Here is a 13918-nt window from a genome sequence, read left to right as displayed (position 1 = left end):
ACTCTTCCTGAGTTAAAACATTAGTTTTGTTGTTTCTAAATGAATACAAACTTGTTTTCTTTGCATTATTTTATTCTTGAAAGCACTGCATCTTTTTTGTTATCTTGACCATTTCTCATTTTCTGTAAATAAATATCAGATTTTTGCTTGAAATTTCAGAGACATGTTGTCAGTAGTTCATAGAATAAAAGAGCAATGTTCATTTTACTCAAATATATATATATAAAAATAAGTAAAATCAGATAAACTGATGATTTTGTAGGGTTTTTAAAAAAATTTTCAGGGTTAAAATCTTAATATCACCTCAGCAAGCTCTTTGTACTTTTCCTCCATGGATGTTCGCAGGTTGACTGGGTACTGAGAAAGAGAAACTGGCGTCCCGGGGAGGGATCTCTGGGGCTTGAGGGTCTTGGGTCCCGTCACACCACACAGATCTGAAACAGTACACAGAAAGAGTGAAACATTAGTTAAAAATACAGCTTTAACTAAATGGAGTACATTTGAAAACTGCAACTATTTAAAACACATTTTCATCCAACATGATTTAATGATGTATCATGATTGAAAAATGACCATGTGTCTTTAAAAAATTAGCTAATTGCACTAAATCATATCAATAATGCAAGATAAAAATAGGAAAATATTTTTAGCTTCCTTTTACTAAAGACAGTATTATAATAAAGTCTTCAGAGGAGAAAGAAAAGCAGAAATCCATTAAAGAGTTACAACTTGTGCTTTTGTGTTGCAACAAAAAGACCCCTGTCTAGATTTTTTGTATATAAACCATATTTAAATTTAAAACAAAAGTATGGAGGTCTAAGACTACCATGCAACATAGACCACACAGAAATCCTGTGTGGTGTTTGCATTGACATACATTTTAACACAGATTAACTCCTTCTGATACACCTATAATACTGAACTGGTACCCAGTACAAACAAAACGGTTTACAGGTATTTTAGCCTGTTGACAGCAAAGACCTGTAGCTAAATAAGTGAAAGCAGAAACATAAACTGCCAAAACTAGAGGTATAAATAGAGAGAAATTGCAGTTTGGTTTGCCAAAGATTACAGCGTCTGGAGTTTTAAGTGGAGAAAATTTATTTTAGCAGAGCCAAGTTTGGTTCAGACACCACAGATTAGTCTCAAGTGGCAATTTAAGAAGTTTACATCTTAAAAGTTGAGAACAATGGGTGGTTTAATAACACTGTGTATGAAACTGAAAATGGTTAAAAATGCAAACACAGCAGTCAATGTTACGCAACTTTAAAAAAAAAAAACCTCCCTTCATTCCCAACTTTCAGTCTCTAGAACCGTAACTTATTTTTTAATCAAAGAGATGAGAATCAAACTTCCAGTTGTAGCTTTTTTTTTACCCACATGTAGTTCCTGACATGTGGAAAAGGACAAAAGTTTCCATTTACACTCCAGACTATACCATACATAATCCACTGACACACTGTTAAGAGTTAGTTTCTGTCTATAGTGATGCATTTTAAAAGACAGGAGCACCACGGTGAAATGGACAAACACAGTAATTCACTCAAGTCTCTGGATTTAGGAGTGGCATGCTCTTGTTTCTCTATAATTGGAGCAATTATTGGTGCCGTGCCTGGGCAGCGACAATTAGTTTCTGCCATCTGCTGTCTGCCACTAAAGCGGTGGAGCTAGGAGTGAGTAAAGGGGATCTTCATTGTCCACAGTATATTAATGTGGTGTGGCATTTTAATATGAATGTAGAAGGGACAAGTAACAATTTCAATATGTGAAACACAAGGCTGTTGCTCTCAGTGTGTGTTGATGCATCTGAAAATGTGACGATGGTGTAAATGTGAAGAACTGAAGCACATTTTAAATCTGCTTTCCTTTAAACTTCATAAAAACACAAGGCAATTAAATAATACTGTTACAGGGGTATGAAAAGCCGCTAGAAAATTGCACCACACTTTGAATAATACTGTAATTTTGAGACCAAATTATAAAATTGTTCAGACAAATGTTATTCAAATTTCCTGAATTAAACCATAAAATAGCAGCGACAGTAATTGTTTAGCTTTTATGCACCCTTTTAAAAGAAGAAATCATTTTCAACGCTACAAAGTGAAGACTACCAACAAGGGAAATGCAGCTTAGTTTTTATGCAATTTCCCCAGAAAACATACAGTATATTTATATTAGGACTCCAATTAACATCCGATACGAAACCTTACAGAAAAACAAGATAATCAGGGTACAGAGAATTTGCACATACTAAAAAATATACAGTATTAGATAATCTTAATTTATGACTTAGGGCTTCTCTTTGGAGATTTTTTTAAAGACGTATGGAAGACATACTGACAGAGCACCTTTAATACTTTACATAATCCTTAATGTTGCCCGTTTTATTGCATTTCAGCAAATCTTTGCACAGCCCTACAGTTTGACAGCCATCCTCTCGGTTTGCTCCTGGCGTGATGTTTACTGAGAGTGTTTCTGCCTATTTAGAAGAAAATACCACAGACATTCATCACTGTGACAAAATCATGATACAAATAGGTAACATTGACAACAGTGTCCATCCTTGTGTCACATTCCTGACACTCTGCACGCTGATATACCCTCATTAAATTTCCCTGGAGCTGGTTCTGCTCTACAGAGTCTTTGTGCAATCCTTTTCTTCTGCAGATGCGAAATCAAAAATGTTGCCATTTCAAATTTGACCTTTTTTTAAATACAAGAATCTTGAGATTAATGCCATGTATAGAGCAGAATTGTGCACATTTTTACTTTTACTTCCATAAATCTATTTTGAAGTCAGAGATTTACAACAACAGTTTCAAATCGTTTTAGTCATATTCTGCAAGATTTTGGATGACTTTCCATCAATTTTATTTTTCTAATTTCTTAACATGATAATGAACCAAATACAGAGGGTGTTCCTACTCAACATTTGAAAGTCCTCTGCTGTGGTTTACAAAAACAACAACCAAGGTTTGTGTGAATTTGACTGGTGGAGCCTTGATTTGCTTCATTTGCATGCGGCTCAGCTCTTTGCACTTTTTATCCAACCTTTTCCAAAAGTACATCCTGTTTGGTTCAAATAGGATTAATTGAGGTATTTGTAGAAATATAAAAAACTGTCACAGCTAAATGGTTACAATTCAAGTACCTTCCAACACAACCAAATTAATTTTAACTTTACTGCTTCTTGTAAATACCTTCTGACAAAGGCCCTGTGTTGGTGGACTCTACGGATTTTTTAAAAAACAAAACAAACTGAGGTGATTAAAAGCTAAGTTGAAGGCTGAATCCTATTTTCCAGGGTTACCCCTCCTCCCATCCTTCGCCACATAATTGAGGAAATGGTTGCAACATCCCACAGAGAAATGGCACACTCCTTCAAAAAGCTGCTTCTTCATCAATTCTCACTCAGTTTGCATACATTTATGCATAACTTAATATGCATATATAGGTCACATAATCACAAAGATTGTATGATTAAACCTTAAGCAGATATCAGTGTGCAATATTTTTTTATACTAGAAATATTAATATAATAACGGAAAAACTCTCAAATGTAGTTCTCTAACTAATTACAAACATTTAAGCTGTTTTTATACTTATTAACAATAATAAATTGTGACACCAGAAACACTACTTTAGATGAGGTTAGAGGGCAAAGAGTGAGGATTTGGGGTAAAATGGGTCTCAGGCTACAACTATTAGTTAAACTTTTAGAAACTACATGCAAATTTCTGTGCAGCAAAAGTTTTCTATAAAGTATAATTTGATTCAATCAAGCTTCTTAAATGGTGTGTTTAAATATTTTCTTTTAGAACCCAAACAAAAGACTATTGATGTGTGGTCCAATGAGTACATGGTTAGTTCCTGTTTTGAAAAAAATACAGTTTCAGGACAGAAATTAGGACAGAAATTGGAATAATAAGTTGCTACAACACATAACCAGGTTTGTTTTTGTTACATGTATTGTTTAGTTATGCAAGCTGAAGGCATTTAATCAGTTTAAATCATGAGTATAATAATTGAGAGAAACAAATTACATGAAGGCTGCCGGATCTGCTGTGCTGCTGAACTGGACGGGATAAAAGAGGACATTGAGAAACGTAAAAAAAAAAAAAAAAACACAAAAATATTCTGTGTATAGAGTCAGAGCCCCAAACTAATTTATTTTGGTTTACTGCCTGGTGATGGCGAGAGAAACTCCAGGAAAAGTTTTTGTAAGTCTTTACAGACTTTAGTCATGAGAGGCAGAATGAGGACACACGCTTCAGGTGTTCCTTAGCAACCAACGCCCACTGAGAATAAACCTCTATTTTGCATCCACGACTTGACCGCATCATCAATTTTCATCAAGATAAAAAAAAAAAAAAAAAAGATTAGACTTCTAGAGCATCATTTCATCACTTTACATAAAAATAATATATTAACCTCTGCCCAAGGGGAAAGTATTTTAGTACGAAAGGAAAAATGAATAAGCTAATTGTCCATTTGGGCCTTTAGATCAGATAAACAAACATGTGAGGCAGATGGCAGCTCGTTAACACAGCAGCATCAGAAGCAGGAGAAGGTCAGTGGATTCAGGTGGCCTGAAAAGTGAGAGCTCAGCGGTACACAGTGTTTCCTACAGGCTGCCTGAGGGGCAAAGTGGTGATGAAGACATGAGTGTCAGTTTCAGACAACAGCGCAGCCTAACTGTCTGGTTTGATTCAGGGCCCTAAAGTCTTAAATGTTTAAATTCTACAAATGTTGCAGGATGATAAATTGTCTCTGAAAATTTTGAAATTAAACGGTGGATCTAAAAAAAAAAAAAAAAAAAATCGGAACAAAACCAAAACATTAAATAAAATGCATTATAAAGTCATGCAAAAAAATTTCATGTTAATCATCAGAATGGAAAATATTGAGGTCATTTTAATATACCTACAAACATTCACCAACTACACTTTATATAAAGATCAAATTTACAGAAACACATCAGTGTGATAACGCCGTCTTTGTTCTTTCACTTCTCTGTTTCTTTAGCTCTTCTTCCAGGTTTCTGTGTTGTCATCTTATTCCAATACACAGCGACTCTTTCTGGACCCTCATCTGTCACCACAAGCTTGTCAGTGCAACATTTTTAAACGACAAGCACCAGTTCACAGTGAACTGCTAAAACTCCTACTAACGTAAGAGTCACAACAGCAAGCGCTTCATTACAAAAGGTACTGTTTGTGATTGTTGATTGTAAGCTACAGTACCTTTATCTGCCTGTCTTGTCCTGAACTCACAGTCTCCGTTATGGCAGCAGTGGCCTTGTTTGAGCTCTTGCGGGATGCTGGGACATGTAAGTAGGCCTGGGACGGCCGATGGACCCTCCCCCGCTGGTACAGTGGAAGACAGAAAGAATGCCAGCAAACAGAGAGACCGAACACTCTGGAGACACAGCGCTGCTCTGACACCGGGATCTCACAGCTCTCCTCCTTTTGTCTCTGCTGCTGTAAGTGTCGCCTCCTTCTGAGCGCTGCTGAGGCAGTTTCCGCCCCCCCCTCTCTCTTCCTCTCTATCCCCCTGATTCTGTGTCACAGCTGCTTCCTGGATCGCACCGGTTTACAGTGCATGAACAGCACAGCCTTCAAGCTCCCGGATTTAAATACTGGGTTGGTGCATACCACGTGGCAAGAAAGGGGAAGGGCCAGGGAGTACTGCATCATGCTCTATTGTGCTGTAAAATGGAGATGGAGCCGGGATAAGTAGCCACTCCTACTTCTCCTCCTCCTCCCACCTCTTTTTCACAAGGCTTCAATTACCTCACGACTCCAAAGCTGCACAAAAAAACTGATATCAGTGTTATTTATTTTAGCTGGTGACTTTGTTGCACTGCTATCGCTTGCTTTTGTTTTCTAGGGTTTGTGAAACTCTAAAATGCCTCTCAGTTTCACATGACGCTGCTATGAAACCCGTCACACTCTGTGGAAAATCTCAGCAATTTCATAAGTGAGAGTCATTTGCAATCACGTTAACATGGAGATCAGATAATTTACACACTTCCTCCCATGTCTCCTCTTTAATCACATGATGCCCAGGAAGCAGCTTCTTTCTCATCTCACATGACAAATACTTTATTGTGACTTACAGCAGCTTATCTTTATTTACTGAGCATCTTACAGGCAATTACAGCTTGTAAGACATTAAAGAAATCAACACTAGTAACACATCTTAGAAATTCAACTGCTAGCAAACAATATTTGAAATAAATTTAAAGTCCGTAACTATCACTAAAACATAAATTAATAAAAAAAATATCTGCCTGTTTGTAATTGAAAGAATACTATACTTCAGACTTTTTTAAAATGTTTGACTTAAAAGAAGTTTTTTTGTATATATATAACATTTGAGATTAAAGTAATACTCTCCATAGAAAGAATATAATTAAAAATAGGTACTTTGAGTTTTATACTGCCAAATTGGTTTAGCTCAGTTTTGCTTGCTTTTCCTATCAGTTATCTTCTGGCTTGCTTTGAGTTGGTATTTAGATGCCTTAATTTAATTAGTTTGTTTTTGTTGCTTTAAACTTCAGTTAACTCAATAAAAACCTGCTTCATGAGTCTCCTCTTTTGTCTCAACTCCACAAGTAGCATTTAAACCTAGCAGAGCTGAAACAGAAGCAGAAGGTACACACAATCTGAAACCAGAAGTTACACAAAAGAGAAACGGATTCATCAAGGCCCTGAATCTAAGAAATAAACTATTTTTGTGCAACACCGTCATGCAGCCAGTCAACCACACAGGAAACGTTGACGGAAAGGCCGATGCGCTTTTAGCCGGTGACATTTACAAACTATCACAGAAAATGGTAAGGCTAAGAGAGGAGGAGTCACTCATAAGGTATTCAGTGTTGACAGTGGCGCAAAAGGTGGCTATGCAGTGTATGCAACGCATAGGGGCGCTGCACTAGAGGGGGCGCAAAAACGATGTGGGGAATTTATTTTTTATATAGTCAGCATTTTATGTACTTAACAGCTGTTTGTGTATGAAATGATCAATAACAGAGGAACAGCACTGATTAGGCGCCCCCCTCCCATACAGGCAGCTTGGGCAGCGGCTGAGGCGCGTTTTGTTTTCTTTTAAATTTGTAGTAATGCCTCAACAACAGGGAGCTAAAGATGGGGCGCAGAAAAACCTCCGGGGCCCAAAACAGAAAACGGAAGAGGGGGAAGGATAAAGATGTTGGAGAGACGAAGAAAAGCTTTTCAAAGTGGTTGAAAGACAGAAGGTAAGAAATGTCCGTGTATCAGCAAGAGAGTTGTAAATATTCAGGTTAGCTTAAGCTAGCCTACAATGATGATGTTCGCATCCACCTCAAAAATATGTAGTTGCGGCCCTGGCTGCAGCAAACACAGTTTGACTCTGATAATGTGTCGGATGAATGAGGATGTGACGTCAGCGCAGCAGGTGCAAAGAGCCCATTGGTACATTGATCTTGTAGCCAGAGAAACTGTAATCTGTTTTGGATTCTTTAAAGTGGACTGCAAACATTTGTTTTTGTTTTATATTGGCAATAAAAATAAAGGTTTTAGGAGCAGAGCTAATGGTGCATTTGAAATCTATGAAGGCTATGTGTTCCTCTGTTTGATCAATGACTATTTAATAAGAGAGTTAGTTTTAGTTTCACTGAATCAATTAAAAGTAAGTCCTGTAGATTTAATATTTCTCTATCTTAATAAAGTTTTGTTCATTATTAAAAGAATGTTAAGATGTCCAGAATCAGCTGCAGCTTGTTTTGTTTTAATCTGTGCAAAGAAAAATTAACATTCTTATCTAATATTTTAATTCTTATAATTCTACATAATTATTACTCAGATTTTTATAAACATCCTTTGGACCATGCAAAGCATTTTAGCTGTTTCTCTATAAGATCTATTTTCTATTTCCAGTTATTACATTTTTCCAAACTGCTTTGAGAGCAACTTGAACACAACGATCATTTTAATTTGATATTTGTTCAAATCATCTTTCCATTCTCTTACTTTGACTCACTTGCTCCTTGCCTTTCTCCTTATTTCTAAATCACCACATATGCCTACTTACCAAACTACTCAGTTTATTAATTCCTGCAAACCATGAGCTAGTAGTTTTCATCATTATTTTCCTTTCTATGAAACTTTAACTGTTTAAAGTTTCCTCATCCTTTTCCTTCTTAAAAGGAAAAGGACAGTTCCTCTGTTTCTGGTCCATAAACTTCGACCCTTAATCATCCGTCAGTCATCACTCTTGCTGCAGACCATCTGGTGTCAGCTTCCAGTTTGACCCGTTTAGATGTCTTCCTGCAAGCATCTCTCACTAGGCACAAATTCCAAAAGCAAACAAGAGTATTTATATTTGTAATTAATTTAAACGCATCACTATCCCACAAACATCCTGTTTCCAGCAACCCAAAATATCCTTTTCTGTTAAAAAAAAACCCAGGGTGGCACCCAATACGCCACCGTTGAATCGTACATATGCATAAAAATTCTCCCTACTTTCTGACATACTGAAAGTTCCTCTTCCTGGATATTTTCCCTGACTGGTTCTTCCCTTTGCTGGACATCTTTGCTTTTTTCTGCCAGCCTGGATTCGATTCTGTCATTTTTAATCTTCAGCGATACAATCTGTTTATTTAACTCCTCATTTTCTCTCTCTAGCCACTCGAGTTTTTCTGTTTTTGCTCTTAATTTGTCCGCTGCAGTGTTTCTCTGTTTTATCCGTTCCTCTTCCAGTTTATGTTTAATTCTTAATTTGGCTTCATTATCACATCTTAGTTGGCATATAGTTGCATTTTCTTCCTCCAGGTCCAGATTAATTTTTCTGATTTGTTTCTTGTAAAATGCATTTGATTTTAGTAGTAAGCAATTTTCCTCATGCCAGTTGTGTGTCTTGTCCGTTCTGTTTAATCTCTCTAGTTTAGTCTTCAGACTTTCTATGGTTTTCTGAAGCTCTTGGTTCTCCTCCTGCAGCTTGCTGCGGTTCTTCTCTAAATTGTTTATTTTTGTCAACACAAAATTATCCTCTTCCATCTTTGCTCTCTGGTTCAAACTGCAAATGAATTTCTCTGTGGAATCTGGCAATACAAAGGCAGCCGCCAGTGATGTCATAGACAGGATGAGTGACATCACTATGACATCAAAGCCACAAGAAGTCTGTTGGGTGTGGGGGAGGGGGGGATGTTTTTTTTTAAAACTTTATTCACAGACACACTGTACAACGACAGAGTGAAACATTTGTTCTGCCTCCAGAAAAAAAACAAATACAGATAAATATATTCAAGATGAAGAAAAAGCTACGGGGCTTCGGTTCCCAACTGTTCATTCAAAGCAGTACAGAGTTCAATTGTTTTAATAGCTATTTTCTGTCTTTGATAGTCTGGATATAAAACTTAAGTTCGTTGTAAAATGCAGCAAAGCATGGCTTCCCCTACCTGGAACAATGAATATGATATTTAAATAGTGACAATAGAGGATTTATGAGAAACTCTGAACTGTTGGGCTCTTTGCACCTCAGCTTCCGCGTTCGGGGCAAAGCGGCTCAATCTTTTCCGATCTATTGAAAAAGGCTCTTTACACTGGGCGTCTGCAGGGCTTGTCCAAGGTAACAATTAATGATGAACATCGATCCGAAGCCCCGACAATAAGCTGGAGAACGGTTTTAACATGTTCGCCTCGTTATACACAGATACGAAGGTGAGTTTGACTTCCTTTAAACTTTGTGGCTAACATTAGCTTTAGCTTATGCTAGACATTTTTCTTGTAAAAATGTGCTATTTAAGTAACATTTTTCATCCACTCTAACGACCAATGTTTTTACCTTGTTTTCAAGTATATTACCTGCGTTTATTGTCGTTAGTGTCAGAGACCAAGTAACGGTCTAGGGTACTATAATGTCCCCTCCAGTTCTCCCCGGTTCCTACGCCTACGGCTTTGACTGTAATCCTGGACCTGTGCTTCTGTCTGCTCTGTCCTCTCAACCCTCAGCCGATCACAGTACAGTCACAACGCTCATACTGCTGTTCCTTCCTGTTGAAAGGGAGTTGTTCTCCACCACAGTCGCCCCGTGCTTTAGATGTAGAAATTGTTGGTTAATCAATAATCAGATGGGCTTAATTTATATCCACTAATCAGTTTGTAACAGTGATGAACTAAAATTGTGACTGGATCTGAATCTAAGTATTTTTTGTTCAAATGAATTGAATTGATTTAAACTGAATTTAGACCAAACCAGACAAAAACTGGTTTGGATGAATTTGACCTGGTTGAATTATAAAGTGGACTAAGCTGACAGCAGTGCAGTAAATTCCCTGGTAGATGGCTTTGCTGACTTTATATTTGATAAAAACAAAGTGGACATGAACAGCGGATGGCGTTGCTGTCCAAATCCTCTCTGACTGTGGAATAAACTTCACACTGGACTTCAAGCACGGTCGATTCTGTGCCTCCACACTTTTCCTTTAGGTTCTGGGACCTTAATTCCCAAATTAAAGTCAAAATGTATTTTCATCTATAAAGGCAACTGGGCAACTTTATATCACAAGTATGACGCTCATGATGTTGTCAGATTACTTTACGACTAAGAGTCTTCAGTCAGAGGCTTCATCAAGTTTGCTGTAATGCAGACTGCTACAAGAGATCCTTCCTAACAACCATTTGAAGAACCTTGAATAACATGATATTTAACCATATTTTACTTAATTTTAGGATCAATAATGTATTCTTGAATTCAAATTGAATTTAACTTTGTATGTCTCTTGAGACTCCAGTGGTTGTCTACACCTTCTGAATCTCTCCCAAATTCTTTACTGGGCTTCGTTTCACAATCCTGACAAAACTGTGATTGTCCTAGACAGATGTGCACATTGTCCTACCACACTTTCTTTCTTCCACTCAACTTTCCATTAACACGCTTGCATATGGAGCTTTGTGGCGTACCCTTCAACATTTTCTCAAGATAATAAAAATAACGTATTACATAAATCAAATATATAAATGAGTTTACTTTTTCTAACTCAAGTATTCAAATAAAACTTTTAGACAATCTTCTAATTTATTTAAACCCCTCCACATGCTGGCTTGCACGCCGAACCTCCCGACAACTTGCAGGTGGCTATTTTTAAGTCTAACCCTTTCATGCATAAATTATGATCCATTGTCTCAGAATTTGTTTTCCATTTTTTAAAATTTTTTTCTTAAGGCATTTAAAAGGTAGGAATTGTTTTTGTTAAAATATATATATTTTTTTATGTGATCAATTGTAATTTTGTCCAAATACACAGTTATTTGAAAAATACATCAGTAGTATTGTTCCTTAGGGGTTATCTGATGTAACAATATTTTTTTTACTTGCAAGACTCGTCTACAGTAGAAGGAGGGACCGGGTCGGTTCTCATGCTTTTTTGTCTGTCAGCCATATTGTATTTAACAAAAATAATTTCTTGCATTTGCAGCTGATGGCCAGTAGTTGATGGTATATTTTATGATGCATTAGTGTCCACTTCAGTGGTCTGTGTGCATTTATAACATAAAAATCCACAGGAAGCACAAGAAAATGGCTTTTAGATAGCTGTCCACTGTAGTGACCACTATGCATGAAAGGGCTAATAATAGCCACGACTCTTAGTCGTAAAGTAATCCTGACAACATCATGAGTGTCATACTTGGGATATAAAGTTGCCCAGTTGCCTTTAAAGATGAAAATACATTTTGACTTTAATTTGGGAATTAAGGTCCCAGAACCTAAAGGAAAAGTGTGGAGGCACAGAATCGACCGTGCTTGAAGTCCAGTGTGAAGTTTATTCCACAGTCAGTGGCGCAAAAGGTGGCTATGCAGTGTATGCAACGCATAGGGGCGCTGCACTAGAGGGGGCGCAAAAACGATGTGGGGAATTTATTTTTTATATAGTCAGCATTTTATGTACTTAACAGCTGTTTGTGTATGAAATGATCAATAACAGAGGAACAGCACTGATTAGGCGCCCCCCTCCCATACAGGCAGCTTGGGCAGCGGCTGAGGCGCGTTTTGTTTTCTTTTAAATTTGTAGTAATGCCTCGACAACAGGGAGCTAAAGATGGGGCGCAGAAAAACCTCCGGGGCCCAAAACAGAAAACGGAAGAGGGGGAAGGATAAAGATGTTGGAGAGACGAAGAAAAGCTTTTCAAAGTGGTTGAAAGACAGAAGGTAAGAAATGTCCGTGTATCAACAAGAGAGTTGTAAATATTCAGGTTAGCTTAAGCTAGCCTACAATGATGATGTTCGCATCCACCTCAAAAATATGTAGTTGCGGCCCTGAGTGTTGAATGTATTTATGGCTTTTCAGAAAACAAAGCAACAACAGAGTGAGGTTTCATATCAGATACATACACACACTTTATTACAACTGAAAAAATATACTGTATATATATGATTTTTAAAGATCCAAGGTTTAATTTAGAAAAGAAGATCAAGTGAATCTCAAATTCAAAGATTGAGATTGATTGTCTTGAACAGTGCTTAGCAAAATACAGCCGAGTAGCACTGTTTCAGTATTTGGAAGATAATGACCTTTTAAGAAACACAAAGATATGACCTCTAAGTCCCTGGTAAACAAACTCTTAAAAGAGAATCTGAGACATCCTGCTATAAAACTGGCAAAGAAATGGCAATACAAACTGCACAGACTAGGAAAACAGTACTTTTAGTCATTTTTGTGCAAAACTCGGGCAAAACAGTTTTTAAAAATGTTCCTCTTCTCAGTTCAGATATTTAAAAGTTGGTGTGTTTTAGTAGAGGATGAGCTGCAGTATGCAAATCCAAACACACAGATTAAACGTATTTACATACATTTTCTATACTAATACCACCTGCACTTATTGTTCATTTGTCTAACATAAACCAATAATTTTCTACAAAACAGTAGCAGAACTAACTTGTACACAATCTGCACAACATATCAAATTACAGTTGTTGTCACAATTGAAAGGCAATTTTATTTTAATTCCTGGGCATGTCATGTCATGCTAATTATATATTTATACCTAGTTGAGTGAACTTTCAATGGTCTTAAAGTCTAAACATGATTTACGTTTTAGTGATCAAGACATGATTGTAACACTTTATTTGACAGGGTGTGCATAAGACTGACATGACTCCTGTCATAAACATGACATGACACCAGTCATAAACATGACATGACACCTGTCATAAACATGACATGACACCGTCATAAACATGACATGACACCGTCATAAACATGACATAACACCGTCATAAACATGACATGACACCGTCATAAACATGACATGACACCGTCATAAACATGACATGACACCGTCATAAGACTGACATGACTCCTGTCATAAACATGACATGACACCAGTCATAAACATGACATGACACCGTCATAAACATGACATGACACCATCATAAACATGACATAACACTGTCATAAACATGACATAACACCGTCATAAACATGACATGACACCGTCATAAACATGACATAACACCGTCATAAGACTGACATGACTCCTGTCATAAACATGACATGACACCAGTCATAAACATGACATGACACCGTCATAAACATGACATGACACCATCATAAACATGACATAACACTGTCATAAACATGACATAACACCGTCATAAACATGACATGACACCATCATAAACATGACATAACACCTGTCATAAACATGACATAACACTGTCATAAACATGACATAACACTGTCATAAACATGACATAACACCTGTCATAAACATGACATCACACTGTCATAAACATGACATAACACCGTCATAAACATGACATGACACCGTCATAAACATGACATAACACCGTCATAAACATGACATAACACCTGTCATAAACATCACATGACACTGTCATAAACATGACATAACACTGTCATAAACATGACATA

General features: G+C 37.0%; 1 protein-coding gene across 5 annotated transcripts in view; it reads right to left on the bottom strand.

Annotated features, from left to right (window-relative positions):
* LOC102224109 (AMP deaminase 2-like) overlaps positions 1 to 13918 on the bottom strand; it is a 43597-nt gene that overhangs the window by 16603 nt on the left and 13076 nt on the right. For 4 of the 5 annotated variants that reach the window (XM_023353435.1, XM_023353436.1, XM_023353434.1 and 1 more), the window contains one exon: positions 304 to 434. In XM_023353435.1, coding sequence (XP_023209203.1) covers positions 304 to 434 — 131 coding nt within the window. Of the gene's footprint in view, positions 1 to 303; positions 435 to 5243; positions 5450 to 13918 lie in introns of those variants that run through there. The other variant, XM_014474731.2, reaches the window with a different exon arrangement.

The sequence above is a fragment of the Xiphophorus maculatus genome, chromosome 20, assembly GCF_002775205.1.
Source record: "Xiphophorus maculatus strain JP 163 A chromosome 20, X_maculatus-5.0-male, whole genome shotgun sequence".
NCBI classification, from domain to species: domain Eukaryota; kingdom Metazoa; phylum Chordata; class Actinopteri; order Cyprinodontiformes; family Poeciliidae; genus Xiphophorus; species Xiphophorus maculatus.
Note: the sequence above shows the minus strand (reverse complement) of the source record. Positions and strands in the feature narration are given on the sequence as shown.